The 27,899-nt window shown below is 39.7% G+C and overlaps 1 protein-coding gene across 10 annotated transcripts in view; it reads left to right on the plus strand.

Moving 5' to 3' along the window:
* SGCD (sarcoglycan delta) overlaps positions 1 to 27,899 on the plus strand; it is a 495,352-nt gene that overhangs the window by 442,942 nt on the left and 24,511 nt on the right. For all 10 annotated transcript variants that reach the window (XM_075210130.1, XM_075210140.1, XM_075210133.1 and 7 more), the window contains 2 exons: positions 5,737 to 5,824; positions 6,864 to 6,983. In XM_075210130.1, coding sequence (XP_075066231.1) covers positions 5,737 to 5,824; positions 6,864 to 6,983 — 208 coding nt within the window. The remainder of the gene's footprint in view (positions 1 to 5,736; positions 5,825 to 6,863; positions 6,984 to 27,899) is intronic.

Raw genomic sequence — 27,899 nt, forward strand, 5'->3', positions numbered from 1 at the left:
TCAGGAAGCCGCTCATTAACCCTCCGTTTGCTAACATCGCCGGCAGCGGATTGCCAGAGGAAACCAAAGACGGTAAACATATGCTACGAATCAGTGTGTGCGTAAACTGTCCTTACAGCTTCCTCGCTGGCAGGTTAATGATAAAGATTTCTACAGACAGAGGAGGTCGCCGGGATCACCATCTGCGGCTGCGGCACCCGCGTCTCTGACTGATAGACTGTGCTTGGAAGCACAGACATCTGCTCACTGCTGGGAGTCAAAGAAACTTGGTGTGACTGCAAGACTGAGCAACGGGAACTCTTGTTTAGAGACTTCTGGGGATTAAGATGCAAACATACAATCTGACACTTTCTTACTAACACAAATACCCCTCAAAATTAAAATGTCCTGTGCATATATATAAGTATATCCTAACCCCCAAAATCTATAGGTGTCTACATATGCTGGTGTCTATATAAGAATGGTGGATAGGCTGCCACCAGAAATTGTGGGGCCCAGTACAAATGTAACAGGCAGCCCCCCTCCTTCCTTCTCTCACCCCAACCCCATTTTTAAATTATCCCTGCCCCCTGTTCTCTCCATCTACCCCCATCCCCATTTCTATCTAACCTTCTCTTCTTCTTCTTGCTGGCTTCTCTCGGCTCCTCTTCATTGACGTGTGTTGTGACATCATTAGTCACCTGATGCTCGGTCCGGGAGCCGGGCTCCTCTCTTGGGTAGATGTGCACCTTGGGGACCGGGACTCCAGCAAATAGCGGCAGTCCTGGTGCTCCACAAAATTAGGGAGTGGAGACGGACTTGCTGCCTACAAACGGACCCACTGCCGCATCCCTTAATTTATCCAGGAGTCCTCCTCCTCCCCCCTCACATCTCTGGTGCAACTGCTGCCAAACAAGGGAGCCCACCACATCCCTTCATTTCCTGCTATCCTAATACTTTTTTGGGGCCCAGAGCTGGTGGGGCCCACTACTGCTGTCCTCCCTGTACCCCCCTGATGGTGGTCCCATAAGTAGTTAGGATGTCTTAGCAATATACTTTGCAGGCAGCGTTCTGATTGATTTGGTCCCAAGGTTACAGCTGGTGGATAGTTTTATTTCAAGATGCAGACTGACTGCAATTTGTTTCACAACATATATTTATCTGCACCTGTCTGTATCTTTCACGGAAAATCTAAAGCTACCATCCAACATCGGCAGCCTGATGACATAGTTGTGTATAGTGAAAGAGATATAGCTTCTGGTACATCATCCTAAGGCCCTATTAATTGATTCTTCATTACTGCTGCTAACAGGGAAATTGTTGAAAGTTAAGGACGGCTAATCTCCAAAACTGAATTTTCATAGATATGAACCATGAAAGTGAAATACAGTGTTATCCTGAGATTCTACTGCATCTCTGTTAAATAGTAAAGTATAAAGTTAACACTTCATTACAGACAGATGAAGGCCCTACCACAGTGTCCTAATGAGATCTGATACAGTTTAAATAACTGATTCTGCAGTTATTTGAGCTGCTGTGACATCACAGCATCTGTGTATGAGTGGGCACAGTGCGTTTCTCTAAAGCTAGCCTGGTCTGCTTTCAGCCGCTGTCTTAACACTCAACTTTCTATAACCACTGTATTCAGTTAAATGCACAGACTATAATATACATTAATGTTACATAGTGGCTTTACTTGTTCTTTAAGTTTAGGCCGTAGAATTATAGGACCTGTAGATCTGTATACTCCTTCTCCCAACTAGCATTTATATTCACTGAGTGTAACTTTATGTGCTCTTGTGTTTCCCCTGAAAACTAGAAGTCAGGCAGGGTCAGTGCACCAGTAGCACAACAAGTAACAGTGCACCCAGGAACCTATCAAGGACACTGCACAGGATGTGCCCAGGACTTATGTAGGTGAATAAGGCCAGGTCATTATTCATCAGGGTGCCCATGTCAACATGGATGTGCTGCAATGAGCGTGCCAGCCAATCACTTGTAGCAGATCGATCAGGCAAATCAGTTGCAAGTGAGCTGCTGCACCGGCAGTGATTCATTCTGACAATATTTTGCCTTGAGAAGGGACCTCTGAACCAAAACCACCCAATTTGTAACTTGTATTGTCAAAATGGAATTTTCTCGAAATACAACCTCATTTAAGTATAATTAATGATCTTGAAATTCCTTTTGCAAAATCTGGGAACCATGGGCAATCCATTAGAATACTCAACTTCCTATAGTGCTCTGATTGATGCAATACAACTTTGTGCAGAGTTCTACGGATGGTCTCTCTTGACCATGGTCCCTCTCCCCTTTTTTTCCTCGACCCCCACAACCTGTCTCTCCTTGTTCCTCCCTCCCAAGTCACTGTCTTCTCTGCAGTTAAAGCCATGGTTGGCAGCCTTCCTGAGCTTGCTGAGGGTTTGTTGTGCCTCTAGTTGTACCTGGTTTTGAACAATGTTCCCTATGGTTTCTGTTTTGTTCTTTTAGTTTGTTTTATCTGCGTGTCTTTAATGGTTCTGTTAATTTTAGAATCAATAAACCCTTTTCTTTTTCTTTTTCTTTTTAAAGAGCCTGATAGGGTATGCGGAAACATACTTCCAGACCATATCCCTGCCAGTGGACCAAATATTGCTGGAACCCTTAATGTAAAGGAGAAGCCAAGATTGCCTAGAATTTATATATTTGATGTTCCTGTACTAGAATGTGTTTGGTTTTGAGCTGTTAGCTGAGAAACAAATATTTGTGGCTGGTTTTAGAGGAAAGGCATGAAAGACATTTGGAATTCTCATTGAGAAGGACTGAATTAATAATTTCAAGGTTCTATATAGAGTCCAATGAATTTTAGGCCCAAGTTAGAGTAAGGTATTTGAAACTCTGCACCCAATGTTAGATTCCATAGTTCATGATTGTTTTATTTTTTCTGAGAGGATAGAACTTTTTTCACATTTTCGGAACCTCATTGCAGATTTTAGTCTATTGGTTTGTTTTAGAGTTTGCTTTAGGTATGCCTGTAGAAAAAAAGGAAAAATCCTTTGAATGCATGTCATACAAAAAAGAATGGTGATGTCCCAAAAGAACAGATGACTAGGGACAATTATTGCAAGAAAACTTGTCTCTAGATGGCAAATTTGTCCAGTCCAACTGGTGTTCACAGGTGTAACACCTAAGATACTGTTCTAAGACTTGGTTCACTCTTTCTCTTTACCTATTGGTTTGGGGTTAATATACTCACAAGAAGGAGATATTTCTGTCTAGGGTATTACAGAATAATTTCCAAATTTTGTTAGAGACCAAATTTTCAGGAACTCCATGTAATTTCATGACATGATTACGAAAGAAAATGGTTAATTTCTGCGCCAATGGAATCTGTGAAAGTAACAAACGCGGTTAGGTTTACAATAAAATCCAGGGGCGGGCTGGGCCAGTGGGTAGGGGGGCATCTGCCCCCCGGGTCGCTCAATCTAACCACTGTTTGGGCAGGCCGACCCCCCCCTAAAGCGCCCCTCGTGGATGCAAGCGGTGCCGTCCGCTTAAACTGAATATTACCAGCGGCGCACAAGTGGTTGCATCTCATGACACTCGATGCAGCCACGACATTGATAACGCAGCCGAATTGCGTGTCATGTGATGCGGCCGCCTGTGCACCCCCGGACTGAAATTTGCCAGCCCGTCCCTGATAAAATCCGTGAAAAGACCAGAACAAGGTTTGTTTGGAATGGACAATCATGTTCATCATTTATTTATATAGCACCACCAATTCTGCAGCGAATATTTGTCGCTCACATCAGTCCCTGCCACCTTGGAGCTTACAGTCCAAATTCCCTAACACACACACACACACACACACAGACTAGTGTTCATTTATTTCAGTGGCCAATTAACCTACTAGTATGTTTCTGGAGTGTGGGAGGAAACCGGAGCACCTGGGGGTAACCCAAGTAAACACACGGAGAACATACAAACTCCACACAGATAGAGCCCCCTCAGTTCTGTGAGGCAGCAGTGTTAACCACTGAGCCACTGTGCTGTAGCAGCTGACCCAAAGGGAGCTTACTTGACTTGACACAAATGGCTAAGGAATTAGCATGTGTCTCAATATATGTTTGAAGAGTAAGAGTAAAGTGATCTGATAATACGTTGATTGATCTTTCCTGGATGACTTGTAGTTGTGAATTATGGGCCTCTGACATGAGTGAGATTAGTAGGAAGCTATAGCATTTTAAAGGAATATTGGGTGGAGCCTGGTTCTGACAAGTGATTATTATTATTTAATTATCTTTTATTTATAAGGCCCCACAATTCTTCTGCAGCGCCGTACATAGGAGGTTACAAAATACCACAAAATGACATAAGTACATATAGATAAGAATAATGGGTACAGGTAAGTAGAATAATAAGTAGAAAAATGTAATAAGTAGGATAATGAATGCATGGATGCAATTAACAGAGCAAACAATACGAAAACAATATAGCACAACTCAAACCAAGGACAAAGACTAGGCAGACATGAGAGAGGATCTTGGTCTTTCTTTAAAATATAACCTGCAGATTTCTTTAAATGCAATGAAGGGCTACTCCAGAAAAACATTGGGGTAAATAAATTTTTAGTTGAAGTTAAAATTGGAAAAGCAGATTCACACAGGAATAGTCTTTGCCTCTTGAGTACTCATCCAAGTGAAAAAGTTACTGATCCATCTGAGTCACAGTTTAAAGCTCATCCACCAAATTCCATCAGAATACTTTCAGAGTGGGCCCACTCCTTGACAATAAACACCAGTGGCCTGGTTATCATGATTTTTCCCGATTGAAACAGATTGGCGGTTGCTTCATCTGGACCAATTTCAAATATAAGAGAGGGATCACAGGAGATCCAAAATAGGTTGAACTTGATGGACTGGTGTCTTTTGTCAACCTCATCAACTATGTTACTATTTGAAATCCTTAATGGTTCGGCAATTGTCATGATTAGCAGTAAGAGCCACATAAGACATATGATATATACAGTGAATGACCACTGCTGACGGAACCCTTCACAATTTCTATGAGGTCTGGCCCAACTCTATGAACAAGCCCTCATCTGTAAAAGTGGCCCAAGTGGCAATACCCCCATACTCAGTTTTCACTTCTTTTTTTACTGTATATTTTTTTTAAGGGGGTGTCTCCTTTTGGTCAATCTTCCCACATTAGGAGATGCCCCTTCATGTTTCAAATACTAATCAGAGACTCCAAATCTGCCTCCCCAAATACCTCAAGTCGGAAGCAACTAGCTTTCTGGACGACTGGATAGGTTCAGATCTCCTGTGCAGTAACCTCACAATGTTTTATAGATACTTGCAACCCTCACTTTATGTGTGTGTGGGGGGAAGGGGGTGTTTTCAGGGGAACAACCCTTTTACGAGTTGATAGACAATACTTCAATAGACCTAGTCCAGGTTCCGAAGCAGCTACTAAAACATAGTTACGTTATTCAAAAAAATTATTGGAAAAATTTAAAGGTCAACATCACCATTTGAAGCCTTATGTCTAGACACATTTGAACATAACCTAAAAGAAAGTAAATTTAGAATTCGGATATGGGAATTATTCACTTGATGGAAAGTGACAGTTGAATTTGGATTGCATGAATTAGATCGTGCTGCCTCCTGGGTATTTAAATGATTAAACTGTGAGCCATTTCCGATGTTTAATGTGTTCATTTGGTACTGTAAATTTTCAGGAAGCTAATCTGTTCCCCATATTTTGTCATGCCTGCAGGGAAGCCAGTTATACCTTCAGTCGGATCGAAATATAACTCTCAATATTCTCAACCAGGATATGAAGCCTGTCACCCAACTGGTCACAGGTAAGAGTGGCAGGAATTGTAAATCACTTCCAACTTTTCCAATGGTTTCAGGAGGTCTCCACAAAGCCTAATTTTCCTTTGTACATAAATCAGCATTGAGTAGAATAAATTATTCTGCTTCTTTGGAAGATACACATAAGTCATTGAGCTGTGTCTAAGACACAGATGGAAAAGAACTTGATTTCATATATTAAAACTATAAAAAAGTTTCACTTTGTCCATTTTTATTATAACTACATGTTTATCAGCTTATGTTGTTTCATTCATTATATATTTATTAGACCCACCCATTTGCAAAATGTATAGGAACACAACAATTGCCATACACAACGGTGTACAAGGGGCCAACCAGTCCAAATAAATATATATATATAATACTATATTAAGATGCACCTAATGTTTCAATTAAGATTAATAAAATATATATATATATATATATATATATATATATATATATATATATATATATATATATATAAAAAATATGTAATTTGGATGATAAGGTTGTAACCAACGGTAATCTCCAACGTCAAAGATTTTCTCATGACATAAGTCACCGGAGCTGATTGACAAATTATATATTTCACACCACAGGTGACATAACTCTGATAGCATAGTTTTGAATTAAATATTTTAATATATTAATGTGTAATCTGTCTATGTTTATTAGTTAGAATATTTTATTTATTTTAAGTGTACTTAAAGTGTAGGGGATTGCTGATACCACTATAACACCTTGGATGAGGGTAGATAAAAATGTACATAGATGTCAAGTCTGTTTATACTTTTGATTAAAAGATTAGTTTTTTTTGTCCAATTAATTAGATTTCTTTCTACAATTTTATTTTCAATTTTCTAAGCTGTTTCTATCTTCTCCCTCCAATCCCCCCTTAACGACACTGTTAGTCACTATGATAATGGGAAACTGAGCAGCAGAGAGTAGATAACACCTGTGCTTTTCTATGCAATTTTCCCATGTATAAAGTGGGAGCATAAGATCACATTCATTGTTTAATGCTGTTATTGCTTTTCCTTACAGCGGCGGAGGGTATTCAGGCAAGAGGGAATAGTCTGGAGGTGATGTCGAATGAAGGGAAGCTGCTGTTTTCAGCAAACGACAAGGAAGTGGTTGTCGGAGCGGATAGATTGCGAGTTCTAGGTACTTATTTTTTTAACTTTTACTCATATTGAGCAAATTTGCACCTGGTCAAACAATGCTGCAATGCAAGAGCAGGGCTGCAAATGGAATTGTATTTTTTCATCATATAGGGAAATTTATCGAAATACCGGCTGCTATTGTATGTAGCACACAAATAGCGGTCTGCTTTTTTTTTACACTGAAATATAGTAGGAGGCTCCTGACTCCTAACTGTAAATCTTTCCACACATTTTAAATTTGCTACCTCCCCCCCCCCCCCCACCATCCCCCAATGCACAACATGGTTTTGCCAAGGTACAAATTGCACCTTCTAAACCTGTAATAATGCCCATTCAGTAGAAATGAATATGGACATACACTACAAAAATCAAAACAGCACGATTACCACTACTAACTACCCCATACTACTGTAATATGAAGGATCATTCTTGTAACAAATATTTTTTTAAATTATGCACATTTAAAGGGTTTGTATGGCCCCTATTTTTCATCTCCCCAATTGGTTCCCTTAGCTCAATGTTGGCACCCCAGTGATCAGACTCCAAGAATTACTGACCTTAAATGTTTTATTCTTCTGACATCTCAACATTTAGGTCATGGGGAAAACTTTCCTACCAAAATTAGGGTGGATGAAGTGGGGGATATGTTTTAGCACTTTTTGACAAGTTCTTTGCAGAATATTGAATCTTTAAATACCTACAACATGGGGGTGGGCAAGGCACTTTAAATTATGTCTGCAAATGGCTGGGGTTTTTTTTGTCTTAAGCTATTGCTTGTGCATCTACGGTCAACCACAGTAAATTCAGCATTGCTTAAGTCAAATACATTCTTAGGATTCTGCTAAAAACGGAAAATAAAAAGTCAGCCATCCACAATAGCAATTCGGCTGAGAAATTTCTATTCCTCGATTATTTTAGGAGTGCGCATTTTAATGGTGTTTGGAGCACATAGGTCAGTGTAGGACCTACATACAATGAGGTGCCCTTGAGATGCAGGCTTAAATGTTTGGATCACAAAATGAACTAGTACCTCATGTTTTCATTTTGCTAGATACACACAGATATGCAGTGTTAAGGATAAGCGCTGACAACAACTGTCTTTTTTTTATTTATTTTTATTTTAGGAATGCACCTGTGCCTCCAGACATCCAAGTAGTTGTTTTTTTAAAATTTGTATTCTGTGTTTCTTTCTGCTGAAAATATTCCCACTAGGATTTTAAAAATCCATGATGTCAGGCATCCGATACGGTAGTTGGGGCGCTAGGTATTTATTTCCATTATAAGATTGATCCGTATGATCTGCTTATGTTAGATAGCTCAATTCCACAAAAGGTGGACTTATCATTTAATGGAGAATGCCCTCTGTCCAGAATCTTTACCTCCTGTAGCCATGGCAACAGGCAACTTAGCATTAAATAGGTATCTGCGGTGTGATAGTCCCTTTAACTGATACAAGATCACAGTTCCTTATAGACTAAGTTCGGTTCTCTGAAACCCCATGAGAATCTATTTCAAGTTCTCTTAAATTACATCGAGTGATAGAGGTTTATAAAGCAGGTTGTCAGTGTGATTGAACTCCCATAACGATGGCATCTCTGTTAAAATGACAATTTGAAAAGGAATCTCTTAATTCAAATCTTATCGCTCACTCTCTGTTTGACAAATTATTTCAAGGAGTAACTGTCTGTCTGCTCTTTGGAGATTTGATAAACAAAACAAATCTATTAATAATACAAAAAAAAATAGTAGTTTTGATGGATCTACAAAAAGCTTGCAGTGATATTGTTGCAAGAAGCACTGATGATAAAATATATATACTGTATATATATATAATGTGTTAGGTACAAGTAAATGTGCTCCTTAAGGTTCCCATGCACCAAGCAGATTGGTAAATGACCAATATAAGCGCACAATGGTGTGTGTGTGTGTGTGTGTGTGTGTGTGTGTGTGTGTGTGTGTATATATATCTATAATATAAATGTCTAGTGGCGTGTGTTAGTCTGTCTGTGTGTGTGTGGAAAAAATAAAACCAAGCTGCAGCACCACCCGCTGGGCAGAGTTATACACTGACCTACTAAATTCTTAGTGTGTGTGAAAAAAAAAATCAGAAAGGGCTGAAATTTGGTATACTAAGATGTTTTTAATTTGTTAATTTAATTTGTTAATTGTTAAAAGTGTTTATAAAGATTTTAAAAAAATATATATATATCTCTTGAAGGAGAAGTGACAGTTGGGAGTGGTTGGTGGTTGCCGGGGGTGACAGTGGGGAGTGGTTGGTGGTTGCCGGGGGTGACAGTGGGGAGTGGTTGGTGGTTGAGGCCTGGGCTATTGCCCAAATGCATGACAAGAACCTTTTTAACACCTTAAGTAGCTTGATTTGACTAGAATGCATGAGTATCATGCACGGGTTAACTTGTATGTATGTATACATATATATATATATATATATATATATATATATATATATATATATATCATCATCATCATCTCCATTTATTTATATAGCGCCACTGATTCTGCAGCGCTCTACAGAGATCTCACTTACATCCATTGGAGCTTACAGTCTAAATTCCCTAACGGAGAGATAGAGGGGGATTAGGGTCAATTTTGATAGCAGCCAATTAACCTGCTAGTATGTTTTAGGACATATATATATCTATGTATAGATTTAGATATATAGATATACATATATAAATATATACAGACACACACACTGTGGCTACTTTGTTAGTTACACCTGTACAACTGCTCGTTAATGCATATATCTAAGCGGCCAATCAAAACATGGCAGCAACTCATTGTCTAAAAAAGCATGCAGACATGGCCAAGAGGTTCTGTTATTGTTCAGACCAAACTCCAGAAGGGGGAAGAAATGTCATCTGAGTGACTTTGACCGTGGAATGATTGTTGGGACCAGACAGGGTGATTTGATGATCTCCTGGGATCTTCACATACAACAGTCTTTAGCGTTTACAGAGAATAGTGCGCAAAACAAAAAATATCCAATAAGCATCAGTTCTGTGGGAGAAAACACCTTATTAATGAGAGAGGTAAGAGGAGAATGGCCAGACTGGTTCAAGCTGTCAGGAAATCATCAATTAACCATGTGTTACAGCAGTGGTATACAGGAGAGCATTTCTGAACGCACACCTTGGAGTGGATGGGCTACAGCAGCAGCAGTTGCCTGGTCTGTCTATTCTTGATTTCTGCAGCAACATGCAGATGTTAAGGCCAGAATTTGGTGTAACCAACATGACTCCATGGAGTCATCCTGCCTTGTGACAAGGGTGCAGGCTGGTGGTGATGGTGTACTGGTGTGGGAAATGCTTTCCTGGCATACATTAGACCCCTTAATATCAATTAAGCATTGTTTAAATGTCACAGCCTATCTGAGTATTGTTGCCTCCCTTTATGGCCTCAATCTACCCATCTTCTAATAGCTACTTCCAGCAGAAGAACGCACCATGTCACATGTCATCTCAAGCTGGTTCCATTAATATGATAATGAGTTCAGTCTACCCCAATGACCACACACAGTCGCCAGATCTCAATCCAATAGAGAATCTCTGGGATGTGGTGGTACCGGAGATTTGCAACATGAACACAAATCTGCAGTAACTGCGTGATTCTATCATGTCAACATGGACCAGAATCTCTAGGGAATGTTGGAGAATTTCTAGGAAATGTCTCAGACATAGCTGTAGCACTTGTTTATAATGCCTGCTGATATATTACATGTAGGCGTCTGTCTCTGATTAAATGTTTTGTTTTAACTCATTATCGAGATTAAGGGTAATGTGTGGCCCTTTTGAAGGTTATCCGTCCGTACCATGTGACCCCCAAAGTCTTTCATGTTGCCCATCACTGGTCTACAGAATGAAAGCAAGTATCTGGTTGGCTGTTATGGTTTACATACAATGTTAGTAAATGATTCCTAGACATGGCAGTGATTTTATTGACTGTATCCATATTCAAGAGGATGCAGACTATCAATTCACCGGGAGCCACAGACCTCACTGAGGTGTGAGGTACAGAGTGAGCTCTTCTCACTAGTTACTTGGAATAAAGCATAGTGTCACGGGTTCTTGCAAAATGTCCTAGGCACTGTATTTAATTCAGAATACCAAATTAGTTCAATAGAGAGAAAGAGAGAGGGTTTATACAATCCATAGTAAAAATCCATGTACCAAACATAGGAGAAACAAAGGATGGTCTTCAGAATCCATCAGCTGGGTCTGGTTCTTGAAAGACAGCTTTTGTAACTTGTCTCAATGGTAGATGGATTTTAATATGGATGTAATAAACAATCACTTTCTATTGAATTGGTTTTGTTGTCTGAGTTGCATACTGGCCGCCAATTAGTAATGGGTGGAGCAGCAGACTTTAAAACTGCATTATTCCTAGTTAGTAACGTCACAAGCCTACCGAACCTAGCTGAGAGGTCATATGGTAGCTTTTTTGGACCTAATCATAATGGGTAAATTGGCTGCACCATATCCATATTGACCTGTGTGTTTCTTGTGCAGTGCAAGATGGATAATTAGAAAATAAATCCATGGATGTCTCGTATGTTAATGAACTACAAGGATTAGAGATGGGATAAACGTGAAGATGTTCTGACTTCTGCAGAAGGTTACAATATTGCAAAGTGCAGTTCACTACAAGCACAATATACTAATCTGCCAGACCGCAAAGAAGACCTGATTTAAAACATACATTTAAAAAACTAATAAATGCTTCTGTCTGTCCGGCATATATGCAGTTATAAAAATATGTTTAAACTGTACAACGCTAAAAAAGGTGCTTCTTTTAATGTGATAGTCCATAAGGTGATTGCAAGCGAAACCTACCAGGAGGTCACCCCAAACCTCCAGGTGAGTTATACATCCTCAAGGAGCCTGAGAGATCCTCCAAACCTTCCATGGGGACCTCCCCAAATACTGATACAAAGAGTCTGGAGGGGGAACCTGTTCTGCACTTTGTCCACTGTCACTGTGCAAAACGCAGATTGTGCATGAATCTCAATGTAATCCATAAATAGTATCCATATATAAAATAAAACAAATAGGGAGGGGCGCCACATAGTATAATACTGTATATACTGATAATACAGAAGATGTGCCATGAATAAGAATCTCATTCAACCAAATGGGTGAGAAAAAAGGACATTTATATAACACTCAGACAGTAAGGGTGTATCTGTAGACAAGATCAAGATCACACTGGAACACCCGCACCTCACCAATATAAAGTGTGTGTACCAGATGAAAAAACTTTAAGGCTTATCTGTAGATGTAACCAGGGCCGGTGCTAGGGTCCATGGCGCCCTAGGCATTTTTACAAAATCGGCGCCTCCCCCTGCAAAAATCGGCGCCCTCCTCCCCCCTCACCCCGTCTTTCCTTACCTTGTCTCACCACCGCCGCCTCTCTGCTCCATCTCCTCCCCTCCACTCACTGAGTGAGTGAAGGGGAGGAGATGGAGCAGAGAGGCGGCGGTGATGAGCAATAGCCTCTTCCCCCCTCCCCGTGCATCTGAATGCTGTGCGGCGGCCGTGACAGGTATGGTCAGCGGTCGCCGCACAGTTTTAAAGTAATTTACCATTCTGTGGCGCCCTCCAGAGCCCAGTGCCCTAGGCAAGTGCCTACCCTTGCCTAATGGGAGCGCCGGGCCTGGATGTAACAATGCTTCTTCACATAAGGTTAAACTCTATTTCCACCCCTCAGGCATATGTAGGGCAGGAGTTTCCCAAGCTGGTACTCCATAGCATAGAGCCATTTCTTCCTTCCATCGATCATATGTTTTGATCCCCCTGGTTTCACCAAAAAGTCCCGATGAAATCTCCTCCAATGCTGTTCATATAGCAGCGTATAGCAGCGTATGGCTCATCAGAGTCTCCTCCAAGTTTGTGCTGTCCGCGTTACAGCGTGTGAAATCCGGATTTTTGTGTGAGCGTAAAGCTCCATTTATAGCGCTGGATTGAATCTGCCTCATAGTGTTCGTTGTAACCTGGTCTCTTTTACAAGTAGTGTCAGCACAGTGGCCTAGTGGTTAGCACTTCTGCCTCACAGCACTGGGGTCATGAGTTCAATTCCCGACCATGGCCTTATCTGTGAGGAGTTTGTATGTTCTCCCCGTGTTTGCGTGGGTTTCCTCCGGGTGCTCCGGTTTCCTCCCACACTCCAAAAACATACTGGTAGGTTAATTGGCTGCTATCTAAATTGACCCTAGTCTCTGTCTGTCTGTCTGTGTGAGAGTGTGTTCTATATTAGGGAATATAGACTGTAAGCTCCAATGGGGCAGGGACTGATGTGAGTGAGTTCTCTGACCAGCGCTGCGGAATTAGTGGCGCTATATAAATAAATGATGTTGATGATGATAGTGTCAGCTGCCATGTACCTTATCAGCAATTGTCTGTTTCCAACTAAACACTTCCAACCGTGTTGCTGTTGTTGATAACAGTGACACATCTGGTGCCCAGGGCCATGCTATTTTCGGAGTCACTTACAAGTTTTGTCTTGCCAAATCTCCCTCTCAATGTTCCACCCATGAGCCATTGTTAGCTGTGTACCAGCTTCTAATAGCATTACCTGGTCACATGATGTAGTCGCTGATTCAGCAGTCAATACTGAGGGGCAGGTGTACCTAATAAACTTGCCACGCAGTGTAATTGTTCTCTAAACTACTTATTTGTACAATTATATTTTATTTTTAGGATATATATACCTGAGCTCCATTCACTGCAATACCACATATCTGAAATAATAACTTTATATAATCTCTTCTGAGACCAGCAAAGTTCAGTAGGTTTAATTAAACTAACTTTCTCTTGTCGCTCCAGGTAGGGAGGGGGTTACTTTTCCAATCGCACACAGTGTGGTCCTGCCTGAAATATAGAGATTTTATATTAAAGAACTTCTAAACAACCTATATTAAACCTTTTCCCTTGCTGAGCTTTTCTTCCTTTACCGTGTGCCACAGATCAACCCTTTCATAAGCTGAAATACTTCTACTTCCAAAATGCAGAAAGTTATTCTTCTTGACAATATAGCAGGTAATATGATTGCAGCAGATGGAGCTACTGTGACTTCACTGGGCAAAATGGTTTGGCTGTACTTTTAGTGGCCCCTAATTATGTGTAAGCGAGGATGGCTTCAGGAAGATCTTCAGCTTTCGGACAGGGACAAGTATAGTAGATATTAGCAGCCAAATGAAACAACCTAATGCTAATGGAATCTGAGTTTACGGAATTTTCGGAGCATATGTGCAAAGCCTAAAAGTAATATCCTGCAGGGAAAATCTATTCTGTATTTGTGCACATTAAAATGCGGTTTCCTGTATAAAGTGCATCTATTAGGTTAAAAATTGGTTCCATTGAGGGTATAGGATGACTTACAATTACCAGAATCTTTAAAAGCCACCCTTAAAAAGCTCTGCTCTTTTCCTAAACTCATCTGCTTTAATATAATATTTTCTTCAGGCAAATAGATACATTAACAATAAAAGGTTACTCTTCGTCAAAAGAATATAATATATATTATCTTTGCAGGCAACGCTTTCACCCTATATTTTTCGCTTAAAAAATATTACTCATCAATAATAATTAATTAGCATGATGACATATGAGCTTCCATTCACAAACTGTACAATTTTAGCAGTTTATCTAAATTTGGATAATGAATCTTGGTAGGTAATGTTACATCACCTCTATTAATCTTTTACAGCCTTTTGTGATAAAAAAAAGACAACTGCAATTAATATTATTAATTGTGTTATCTTATTGCTGTAAAGTAAAATAAACATAAAAATAAAAACAAATACAAGCAAAAACAAATGCAAAACAACAAATTAATACATACAAACTCCAATAGAAAACTATATTTAAAGTTATGTAAATACGTTGTTTTAGGAAGAACATAATTGGTTGGAGAAATCATTTACATACTTAATCAAGTAAAGGAGGTAAGACTTTAAAGAATATGATAATGAAAAATGAATGAATGTGGGTATATTTTACTTTACGATTATAATCCTCTACCCCCACAATTCTTATGCTGTTTTGTTTATCGACTTTCTGGTCAGATGTCAGTGATAAATGACTTGTATTGAATCCTTCTTAATGAAAGGTCTCCCACTGACAGCCTTTAATAACGAATTGAGTCTATCTATGTACTTACTGGTGTGATATTGATATACACGGCAGGCCACAAGGTGATTTTCTCCTCGGTAATTAGTCAGAGGTATTTTTCAGATTAATAATAAAATTGTACTCTAGATACCACCTGATCTTAATTACCGTCATTTGTATCTCATCTCGATTCAACTGCAGTTTTTAATTAAAGCATTAGGTTAGTTTGGCTTATTAAGGGCGGCTTAACTCCTTCTGTCCAATAAATACCTCTTGGTCGTAATTACGGAAAAAATTGCATAAATTAGAAGCATCAGTTCATGTGAAAGCATGTCATCATCTTTAATGTATAGAGCTCAGTTCTGAGCGTTTTAAAGAGACATTTTCATACATAAGTGTACATGAAAACATTCTATTATAATGGTATTTGTCATGTATAAATAACACAAAACATATTTTTACTCTATTGCTCTCATCATCATCATCATCATCATCAACATTTATTTATATAGCGCCAGCAAATTCCGTAGCGCTTTACAATTGGGAACAAACATAAATAAGACAATACTGGGTAATACATACAGACAGAGAGGTAAGAGAACCCTGCTCGAAAGCTTACAATCTATAGGACAATGGGAGTTAGAAACACAAGGGCATGTGCTACATCATCTCGCAACATATTACTTAAATATTCCATAAAATATTAAGTAATTTGTGCACAGTTTAAAAAAATCACGTATAACACCATGCTTGACAACTTTTAAAACCTGTCCAAAGACCCCCGAGGACAGGTCATCTGACAATTGTAGGGAGGGGCGTACTTTAAAAAAGCCGAAATTCACAGCATTGAGTAACAGGCCGCAGAGATTAATGGCGCAATTGCTTCATTAAATTGCTGGTTGTTGTAGTACTTATTAACGGTACTAAGTATCCCGGCACGGAGTAAGACGACATAAGGATTCCTAAGAAGTACTACCCCAACCTGAAAAAAAGACTACTTACCATGATTGAAAATAATACAATATGTCAAAAAGAAAGATAACAAACTGTTAGAAACTCAGTCCCAGCAGGATGAATTGCAAAACCTGCACTGGAGTTTGCAGAGCAGAGATAAAGTTGGAAAAAATCTCATGCTCTCTGCACAATCCCAGGTGATACCTGGGTCAGATTATATGGCCAGGGAAGAGTATGATTGCTTGGTGAAACTTTTAGAGAAGAATTTAAATCAACAGTAGTATGAAAAGATAAAAACCCAGGAAGCTGTTTCTGAGTCCTTGAGAAATTATACCACTTTCATACTGCCGCCCCGGCAATATCCCGGGTTGTTAAACCGGGATATTGCCGGGGCACAGGGCAGTATAGATAAGAAGATTCCCGGGTCGGGCGGGTTCATACTGCACCTGCCCGACCCGGGTTTTACAAAAAAAAAGTGTAAAAAATTATTTTAATTAATAAAAAATACATAACAAATGTTTACTTTACTTATTTTCAGCCAGCGGTGTCTCCGGTGCGTTGCCGGCTAGTCCATTAGAAATGACGTCATTTTAGTACCCAGAGGTCCCCCTGACAGCCGGCAACGCACCGGAGACACCGCTGGCTGAAAATAAGTAAAGTAAACATTTGTTATGTATTTTTTATTAATTAAAATCATTTTTTTTTACAGTATGAATGGTGAGACCCGGGAATTACCCCTCGCAAAATCCTGGGTCTAAGTCCCGGGATTTTAGACCCGGGATTTTGGGGTTGGACTATTCATACTGCACCAAGACCCGGGTTTTTCAGCGTGCCCCTGCAAAAACCCGGGTTTTTGGTGCAGTATGAATGGGGTATTAGTTGCATGCGTTTCAAGAGTTATATGAAGAAAGAGTTAAAGCAGTGAAGGCTCTTAAAGGAACTGCAGAGAGATTACAGCAGAGAGGGCAGGAAATTGTGGTTCTTGAATCTTTGAAAGATACATTGCATACGTTGCAAGAGTCCTATGAGGAAGGAGGAAAAGAGGTGGGAAATTGTTGTTTTGAAACAAAAGCTTGTCATGGTTCAGCAGGAAGTACACACAGCAAGAGAGTCTGTAAATTAACTTGTGGAGTGGAAGTTAGAGAGGCTTCATCAGGCTGTAAAGTATAAAAAGCTTGAATGATTGCTCCATGAGAAAAAGAGTCTTTCTTATAGATACGCTGAGGAACATGACCAAGCGGTTGTCTTGGCATTCTCTATTAGGAACTTGATGAACACCAAGGATGAGAGTATCCAATTGTGTAAACCCAAAATGCAAGTCCTCAAAGGGAACGCTGCTGCTAGTCGAGGTCCAACTCTAAAGGTGTCTGACCAGAGGTGTTTCCAGTGCAGAGAGCACACATGGTAACCAAGAGATTAATAAGGACTCTTTCGGCCATTAGACTTAAAGGTAAACCCGTGAAGATAGTGCCATAGTGCCAAAGCTGCCATATCTGCTTATTCTAGGGTGCGATTTCCCACTGTTTAGAGTGGTCCTGTATGAGCAAGTCCAGCTGGGCATGTCGGCAACTGAATCAACAGTCGGAAGCTCGGTTTAAAGGGCCTGCCCAAAAAGTCACAGTGTCTGGACCTTAATCTTTGGGAACTGCCAACCTGGAATGCTATCCTGGGTGTCACAGCAGGACTGCCACGGAAGTGTCACCATGTTCTGTTGCTCTAAAGAGCACTCAGCTGTCTCCCAACACGCTTGAATACGCCTTAAAAAGGGAACATTGTTCCCCAAGAAGATAAAACAGTATGTATATGTCATCATTCAATGAGCATTCAGGATGACTGTTGAACAGTGTAAGCTAATGCTCTGTGGGGAACAATAAGGGGGAATTTAATTGGCCGGATTACTGTCAAAAGTACCGTGGCCGGCGCACCATTACCGTTAATACGGTAATTTTAACCTGGATTTCTGCAAAAATCCAACCTTGAAATTATCGTGCTAACAGTAATAATGCGCACTATTAATAGTGCGCAGGCCGCGTTACTTTCAGCAGTAATGTGGCAAATTGAAATCCCCCCTAACTGTCTTATCTTCATAGGGCACAATGCTCCCTATTCTTAGGTGTTCTAGGTGTATTATGACGTGGCTGAATGCATCTCGAAGCATTGAAACATGGTCACAAAAAAGCCACTGTATTCACCGTTAGGGTGAAAGTTTGTTCTCAGCATGTGGTAACAGACGCCCTGACAAAAAAAATAAATCAGGATTTTGAATATGAAATTGAAGAAGCTCCATATCGGACGTTGCAGAAGAGATTTGAAGGGATTAGCATGAATTTACAGATCTGTCGTTTTTGTTGAGGAAGAGCATGTGAGGCTGACTACAATCTTGTGCTGAGGGCAGGATATGCATTCTGGGCTTGTACAATGTCGAAAAGAATAATCTTGTTTTTTATTCCCGCAGAAGATAAATGTTGTTGACTTCTTATGCCTTTCTTTCTGATAAATGTTGAACATTTCTTTTGGGAAGTCGTGTATCCAGCAGTTCCCCGCTGCTTCCATGTTAAAGTCTGGCATGCTACATTTACCAAGTACCTGGAAGGCACAACCAGCAATATGTACTAGCATAGCAAACGGGAGGGAATTCCACTTAGATCTTCTTCTTCTTTTTCTTTAAAGAAAATTACATATATATAATTTTTTTCAACTGTGTCTTCAGTTATGTAGATTTATTTGTGTCATTTGATGTCACTGAAGTTACTAGTAAACCAAACGCTGTATTCCTGAGACTATTGCTTGAGCCCACAAAATGGCAGCCTTTAGTGTGTCAGTGAAGACATATTACACTTTAAGGTGCAGTTCAGGTATCGCTAGTTCTATTATGCTTATGTATCTGAGTCTCGGTGACTCTTAACTATTTTTAAACATGTTCAGGTATTTATTGTCAAAAGCTTGATTTCCCGAGAACAATAAAGTGGAATGTTAGTCTTTTCATTTTCCATCAGCTTTTCGATGCGTGAAAACTGGATGAATGCCGTACAAAAATAAAACACATTAAAAAGTCAGTATTTGAAATGTGGCTTTGAGAAGCAAGAGTGTTTTTTTACAGTTCCGGTGAGGTTTTTTTGCTATACACTCGACATTTTGAAGTCTGTTCATGCAAAACTCCTGAAGAGCAAATGTGATCAAACCTTTGTGCTGAAATGAAGACAGTGCCTTATGCTACATTCAGGACAGTGTGATATGTAGACTTTTTCCAGATAGGAAGTGTTTCTTTCTCATATACATGTCAGTTTTGTATAGAATATACAAACACACGAACTAATGAACCGCGTTTTAATTAGAGGTTTGCAAATGATTCCTAGACGCTTATTGAGACTTTAGTTGTCACTCGGCCATAGATTAATAAATATAGATTTTTTTGTATGCATGTTGTATGCATGTTGTATGCATGTTGGGAACTTTTTCTGCTGTATTCAATATGTTATTCAAGGTTAAATTGTGCTTTATAGCAACTGCATTCGTAACATATAAAATTAAAGGTTTTTGTACATGTTTGCTAGTTGGACATAAGTGCCTAAGGTGTGTCTGACACATCTGCTACTCATACAGACCTGGACGCATCTTTAACGCTGCATGCAGATTTATCAATTGTTAGTTATGCTAATGCTTCCGTTCCACTCTGAATCAGGCCCATAGAACACAGGTCTGAGAGTTACATATAATATTAGAATTATTTAATTGAACAATTTTCTTAATAAAATATCTGATATATAATCATTCAGACCTGTAGTTTTTTGCCATTGTAAAACCTGTCTTGCCTGGCTCGCCAAAATTATTTCCTGAATAATATATCTACATACATACATGGTATAGTACATTTCATTGGTGCAAAGTGCATCTAAATACATACTTCCCAATACAGTGCATGTGTGCTGCCACTAAAAAAGAGTGGCATGATCTTCAACAACTCAAGGCAGCCCTCAACCCGCCATCTCTGCCCTAAAAACACCCCTGCATTGCTGCGCACACTAGTGTCAGGTGCTCAGGGCACCCAGAGCCGGATTAACCCGAGGTCTAACTGAGCTAGAGCCCAGGGACCTCGGGCATCTGGGGGGCCCCCGGCTCCGACTTTCAGCTGGTGAAGGAGAATGGCAGGCAGCTAACAGCAAATGTTATGCTGTTAGCTGCCTGCTGTCACTGTAATGCTTCCGCTGCACGCAGTAATCTCCTTACTGAGGAGATCTCGTGAGAGTGAGACTATGAGTCATAGTCTCACTCTCACGAGCCAAAGTCGCTGCATTCGCTGTAGGTACAATGACTGCTGTTAATGTGTCACATCATGCTTGATTTAGGTTTTGATAAGAATAAATACATTTTATGTGATGTCACAAATGTAGTCAGAGCTGTGCAAAAAAAATATCAAGGACTGTTATCATTTGAGGTGAATAGAAGAATACATTATTTTAATATATTGTAGATATATTTCAATACTGTAAACATATTTGCATCTAAATGTTGTGGCAGAGTTTCTTCTATTTTATTAAATACAGTAATATTACATTCCTAATATCTGGTTAGTGTTACCCTTGCTTTACAGAAGTGTTAGAGCTCTTGTAATGAACCATTTTACTGTCTTCACAAGCAGATCTGTCCCTCTCCTGTAGCCAAATAACATGTACTATGTTTATTTTCTGGTCTGCCAAAGTTTTACATGCAGCGGATTGCAGATTCTAAGCAAGGTTAATTGCTGTTTTTTTCTTTCTTCTCTGTCACAGCAGTTTTGTGCAGAGGATCTATGTGACCTACAGTATTTCCCAGAACATTTGGCCATCACAGTAACCTTGGCTAAAAAAAGTCATTTAGGAAACTTTTATTTTTACAGCATATTAGATGCATGTCATGTACTGTAGATGCTGCTTTCTTGGGAATGTATCCTACACCAAGTGAAGGCAGGAGTTTTGTGGACTGAGTGACTACTCAAGTCCATCATTTGACTGGGAACTAGTAACATCAATGACAGGAGCCAGCTGGGTTTGTGAGGCCATCTCCCACCAGGCTGGTATAGTTTGCATTGTTGGTTCCGGCTGCCTGTAGCTGCATAATGACTGCCCTCGTCTGGTGAACCAAGAGATAGACAGAGAGTGTGGCTCTTTAATCACAGTCAGAATGTATGGGGAACATCCTCTGCCTGCTTCTTGGCCAGCAGACACGGCCATACATTGTGCACAGTTACCGCTTATGACAGACTTCTGTGATGCCTGGTACTCGGCTCCTAGTGTGCTGATTGGTGGATGACACTGGCCTCATGTCTCAGTTATGTCACTAGTTCCTAGTAAATTCTTATGCATTTTCATGGATCACAAAATGGCTTCCTCCATTGTTTATGAGGGAGCGGGTACACATCTACTCTGACTGAATATTTCTACATATAACCCTTAACAAACACATGTGTGTATAGCTTATTCCACATATATAACACAGAACCTTTTTAATTGCATAAATTGCTATGAGCGCTTACTGCCGTAGGCTTACTTGGAATGGTATACAAACCATAAGCGCCTAAAAAATAAAGCCTTGTCCTTTGCCAACCTCCAATCCAGAAATATATAAGTTCTTTATACTGCCTCTTCTGACAACCATCTTTTGTGGCTTAAAGTACACCTGTCACCTGCACACATTGCAGACATATATTCTATGAACCAATATTGAGTGTGTAGCCTATAAAGTCACTAGGAACCGGTGTCTTATGAATAGTAAAAGTACCTCAGTTATGTGAATCCCAGATGTTGGGGTGGTGCTGATAGTCCACAAAATAATGTAAGTGAAAGGACCTATACACACTCACTTTGTGACACCTCTCTCAGCCTCAATTTCAACTAGTGTAGAGAGATCCACACCTCCTGATGAAGTCCTCAAGGATGAAATGCATAGAGGTGATTGTGGAATATCTGTGAGGATCGCACTGATATGATATCCCCATTTGGATGCTAGATGCCTATTGTTTTATGCCTGAAAACCTTTTAGTTCTGGTACGTGCAATTTTATTGTTTGGGAATAAACATTTTACTTGGATTTTACACCATGGAAGCGCCCCTGTCTTTTTGATGTTATAGTTGTATTGTTTTATTAATGTTTGTTCCCAATTGTAAAGCGCTTAGGAATTTGCTGGCGCTATATATATAAATGATGATGATAGTATACTGTCCTTTTAACCAAAGAAAAGTTTCAACATTGGTCACTACATTTATTTAAAGCCAACGTAACAAGAGTTGTGTCTATTGTCGGCAAAATAACCTGACACACGGAGTATAAAGGTTGCTCAGCGTCAGCTTGCTCAGAGCGAGCATTCCTTATTTCAAGGGGGGCACTGATGAAATCTGATTTCAGCTGTTCCAATAAAGTATCTGTTCTCTGCAAACATTATACGCAGATAGAGCTATGAATAGCACCTATACACCGTAGACTCCTCCGACATAGCTACCCTATCTCTCTGCTCAGCAGTACTATCACGCATTGTGTTTATGAAGCCGAGTGGAGAAGGCACAGCAGATAAACCCGTATCTGTAATTCCATGCAATTGTGTTTATACTTTTATACTACAGGGTAGCACTTGTCATAAACACATATTTCACTTCTTTCTTTTTTTCATACTGCAGAGAGTGTTGCATGTTAAATTGTAATTCACCACACAGAGGGCTGAGAAGGCCTTTTAAGGCATTGTGTGTAAATGCTGTAGAAATCTGATTTATTTTAGCATGGGATTTGTATTTTAAGCTGCTTGTTTGACTAGAAAAGGAAGGGAAAAAAATCTCCAAGCCGTGCAATGTAGGAGTTGTTTGTATTTCTGCTTGGAAGAGCTAAGGGTAAATCCATATCTTATAGGCCAGTTCTATGTATAGAGTTTATTTGACAGGAATAAATCCATATTTCGCAGGTCAGCCCAGCGCTATGAGTTTGGACGGCGGACAGATTACCAGGAAGAAATCTATAACACAGTAGGGGAGTTTTAGCCACTCATAATTCAGAGAATGAAGAAAAAGACGACGCTTATAGCGTTAACGAGACAATACTTGGCGGGTGGTAAACAAAATACATATAACTTCTTAGTCTGACATTGAACGATAAAACACAGTAGGGTTTGCTGCATTTTAATTTCATTTTTGGTAGTGATATGGGTGTTCTTGGAAAGTGATCTTGGAGAAAAAAATGCACTTAGTTTATTGGCTGGCTTACACACTATTTGGCTCCGTTTTGGCAGGGAATGGGTTGACCGACGTGGTTAATTCATTGAAAAGGTGTCTTTGGTTTTAATGTAAACCTGAAGATGATTCAACTTAGTCTTTCGTCATATTGTTTGACACAGTTCATATAAAAAATTAACCTCACCATTTTTTAAGTTTCGTATTTTACATAGTGAGGTATGGTAAATTGGGCAATGTGTTTTTTATTTTGAATATATATTTTTTTGGACTGGATTTGTTGTTAGTTCATGGTTACAACTGAAATTAAGTTTGTATCTTTTAATATTTGAAAATGCTTATCAGTGACAATTACAGTATGGTTGCTGTAATAGGCTATTCTAACTTGGCAGACTTCAGGACTCACCTTTACACACAGCTTGCTAAACTAGACCTCAAGAACCATAATACTATGTTTAGCTATTTTTGGGTCAGTAAAGTTCCTCAAGTGACAAGTAAACTATGGGGGGGGGGGGGGGGGAGAGACAAAGCTCAATGGTATGAGTGATCCTTATGCCTGCTGTAGCTTTCTGGATAACCAAGGACATTTATGATTATTTCAGCAATCTACCCCATCGGAAGCACTGAGTTTTACAATTCTTCTACTAGCTTGAGATGGAGATGGAGAATTGACTATTACCAAGGAGGAGGGGGGTTGGATGAGTAGCTCCGGAAAAGAAGTGCGTCCTGGACATCAGTCCTCCTGCCGTTCTGCTAATGGGATGGGGGCTTTACTAAAAGGACGATACTATAATGAGAGTTCTTCATCCTGCCTAGATGTCCCACCATTCCGACGATCCATGGGCATTTTTTCCCTCTGTCTTGATCTTCAGGTTTCACCTATTCTATCTGTGAAGCTCTCCATATTCTCACACTACCCATGTTCACCAATTTCTTTCTTCTCTAAATCAATGTACCTTTATTAGTTATAGAGACAGCTTTTCAAGTAGGAGAAGTATTGTATCCAATTACAATATATTTGTTACTTCCAATAGAATGAAGGGTTGGCAAGATTTTTAGGTAGAAAAGAAGGCCCATGGAGAAGCATCTTTCTTCTCTATAGTGTCTCAACCCCATTCCCAGTGTCCCTCATCACTCAACAGTATATCATTGTTACCATGATTACTAAATATCTAACCTAGATGTTAGTTGTCCAGTAGCCAATCTAGAAATTGACTTTATGTCTTTGATTACTCAGGAAATCCATTATAAAATATGCAAATCAGTACATCTCCTTCTTTGGAATTCCTGGTAATGTAATTTTCCTTTCCTTATTGATTGCCTCACCATAGTATTTGACCTTAGTGGAAAGCTGTGTATAGTTATTCTTTAGAGCAGGAGAATGCATGTTCTTTATTTCCCATCATGATCCTTTATGAAGATTATATTTAAAAATGTTACCTCCTTCCAATGATGAGAAGGGCTTAACTCTTTTGACCTTTTGTAAGCATGATGTCTAGAGTAGAACATATGGCTTAAGAGGGGCCATTGGGCTTTCTCAGGGAACAGTATTTAAAAGTCCATATCTGAACTCTGCACCAATTTTTATACCCCTTTTTTCAAGATGCCACAGAACTCATTTATGTCTGCTGGAACCTTCTCAAAGCATGACCCTATTGATAGTTCTTCAAAGTAGATTACAGACATTGAATGCATAAGTTCATGTGTGGCAAACCGTTTGTATGGTTCATTTAATACTATGATTATTTGTTTTATTACCGTTATTGTACTGAAAAGATGCTTCATTTTCATTCAGTGTTACCCTGGACACTGTACATTAAATGTGGTCATAATTGTTAAGTATTTGACCCTACCTTACAAGCTTCATTCTTGTGGATATAACAATGGGTGTTATTTTTTTTTTATCATTCTTTATTTTGAATCATCAATCATAACATTGCTAGAACAGGATAATGGAACACAAATTGAGCATGCCGACCAGTATATAGCAAAAATAAACATAGTAAAAGATAACTGGGGCAGTAAGAGTGCCACAGAGAAGTGAGTATGAAAAGTTTTAAATAATAAAAGGGGGCAAGGGCAGATGGGAAATGGAATGCCTGTGGTTGGCAGGGACAGGAGAGGGCAAGCGTCTTTGTGCCAAGGGGAGAGGGTTTGTGTGTAGGGGTCATCACACCTGGGTAAGGGAGGAAAGTCAGTGAAGTGAAGAGGATGGCCTGGATCTGCTCTCTACAAAGAGCCTGGGGGCTCCATCCTGGGTATATACATGATCTCTCCATGACTGCTATGTTCCATATTTGCTCTTTAAGAGCTGAGAAAGATGGAACAAGTGGATTCTTCCAATTTGTAGCTAGTAGATACTTAGCCAATGTTTGGTAAATGGGTGCTTTTCTAACAATAGAGGATATGTAAATATCTGCGGTAACCTTGAGGACAGACAGTCAAAATAAAGTTAGCATTTTTTAACTTTTCTGCTTGTTCATGTTGTCCACAGGTCAGCCCAAGTGACAGGATGCGACCGGGCCAGACCTCTGAATGCAGTCTTGAAACGACTGCGCACACTGGTCGATAATGCTCAGCTTCCAACCAAATTTTAAAGCGCGTCCGTAAATGATCTGAGCATTATTGATGCACTGTGTTTTCCCTCCCTATTACTTTGTGACTACCAAGGGTCTTGAGTGTTTCACTAAATTACTGACAACTGAAGACTTGACACTGGCAGAATATAATCAACTAGATATATCTTGGACAGCACTGTAGAGTATCACATTTCCATAGTAATTCATCAATTTATGCGCACCAATATAGATGTTAGTCTTGATCGGTAATCGTTCTGAGCGAATGATGCGTGATTCTTCTCTGCACTGTAAGCAGCTTGCTTAAATCTTGTTAGCTTCGAAAATTTGGAAGCCAAGGTTGTGTGAGACATTATTTTGTATATATATTTGGACTAGAGGAATTGCTTAATACGTTTGCACTCTCCCCAGTATACCAGGCTCACCAGTACTCCTGGCTTTCACCAGTGGCTCTCTGTTACGCTCACTGATTCCTTGACATATTGTCGTAGAGGGGAGGTCACTGGACAGAGAAGCTGCTAATGGAATAGCATTGACAAAATCATTTTTGAGGGGCATTAAATGGAACGTAAAATAAAGCTAGAATAACTGTATAGATTTTCTACTCAGGCTGTTTATGAACATTTATTGTCTGTAAATTACATAGTGTCAGGGCTGAGATCAGAATGACAGTTTAATAGGAGTCTGCAGAATAGAGAATAAATTAATAAGTAACTATTTATTACCTGCAGTGTGTGATATGCATGTAAACACCAGCCAGCGTCTAGTATGTAATAGGATAGGCTTTGTTCAAGACTTTAGATTTTTAACTACAATACGTGATATTTTTCTTTCCCCTTGAATTAGGGCTTTCCCTAGATCCAAGTCAAGCTAAGGGGTAACCTGTAGCTGTCCGAATGGTGTGGAACTACTAATTCCAGCATGCCCTGCCGGCATCTGCATTTTTTCTGTTTTATAGTAGAGGCATATTAAATATGAACTTAAAATCTTAAATTATGACACTTTAAATTAAGGTAACCCCAATGCCCCTTTACACCCTTTATGTCCATGAGTTATGTGAGATGTGAATCAGGGTTGAAGCAGCAGTGGTTTATGCCAAAATATGATAGTATGCAGTACTCTCAGGTCCATAAAGACCCAAACCTAGGGATGCAGACTCTGATCCATTCATTGTTTTTATTTCATTTTTTTATTTTTGATATATGGGGCAGCACGGTGGCTCAGTGGTTAGCACTTCTGCCTCACAGCACTGGGGTCATGAGTTCGATTCCCAACCATGGCCTTATCTGTGTGGAGTTTGTATGTTCTCCCCGTGTTTGCGTGGGTTTCCTCCAGGTGCTCCGGTTTCCTCCCACACTCCAGAAACATACTGGTAGGTTAATTGGGTGCTATCATAATTGACCCTAGTCTCTCAGTCTGTGTGTGTTTAGACTCCAATGGGGCAGGGACTGATGTGAGTGAGTTCTCTGTACAGTGTTGCGGAATTAGTGGCGTAATATAAATAGTTGATGATGTAATGAACGATGGGCTCAGTTAGGTCTAAGTTATTTACATATATTTATTTTATAAAGTGGGTATTGTGGAGAGCTGTGGTGGGTATATGGAGGGTTTGGAGTTGTGGGGTACAAATGTAAATCCTAGTCTGGACATTTCTACATTAAGCATTTCATAAAGGCTGGCTTCTTAGTCAGAGACCAAAGATATGTTGTGCAAAGCATTCACCCTCTAATTGCAATATGGCAGCTTGCTCCAAGGAGCAACTTGTTCCCCCCCAAATGTTTGTGTGTATTGTCAATAACCAACTGTGGTATGATAAAGGTTTAATACATTTAAAATCATTTTGTAAGTAATTTGCGGATGGGGGGGGGCAGTTTTGTGGCTATTCCTGACTCTTATGTATGAGAGACTCTGTAGAATATACATTCCAGAATTGCCCATTTGAAAATGGGGACAATGCAAGAAATACTCCAATCCACCCGCACTATGTTCACTTCTGGCACTGCCAGAAGGATCTGGAAATGATATATCAGGCAGCGAGTTTTGGATACACATGATATAACATACATAT

The sequence above is a fragment of the Mixophyes fleayi genome, chromosome 4, assembly GCF_038048845.1.
Source record: "Mixophyes fleayi isolate aMixFle1 chromosome 4, aMixFle1.hap1, whole genome shotgun sequence".
Lineage (NCBI taxonomy): Eukaryota > Metazoa > Chordata > Amphibia > Anura > Limnodynastidae > Mixophyes > Mixophyes fleayi.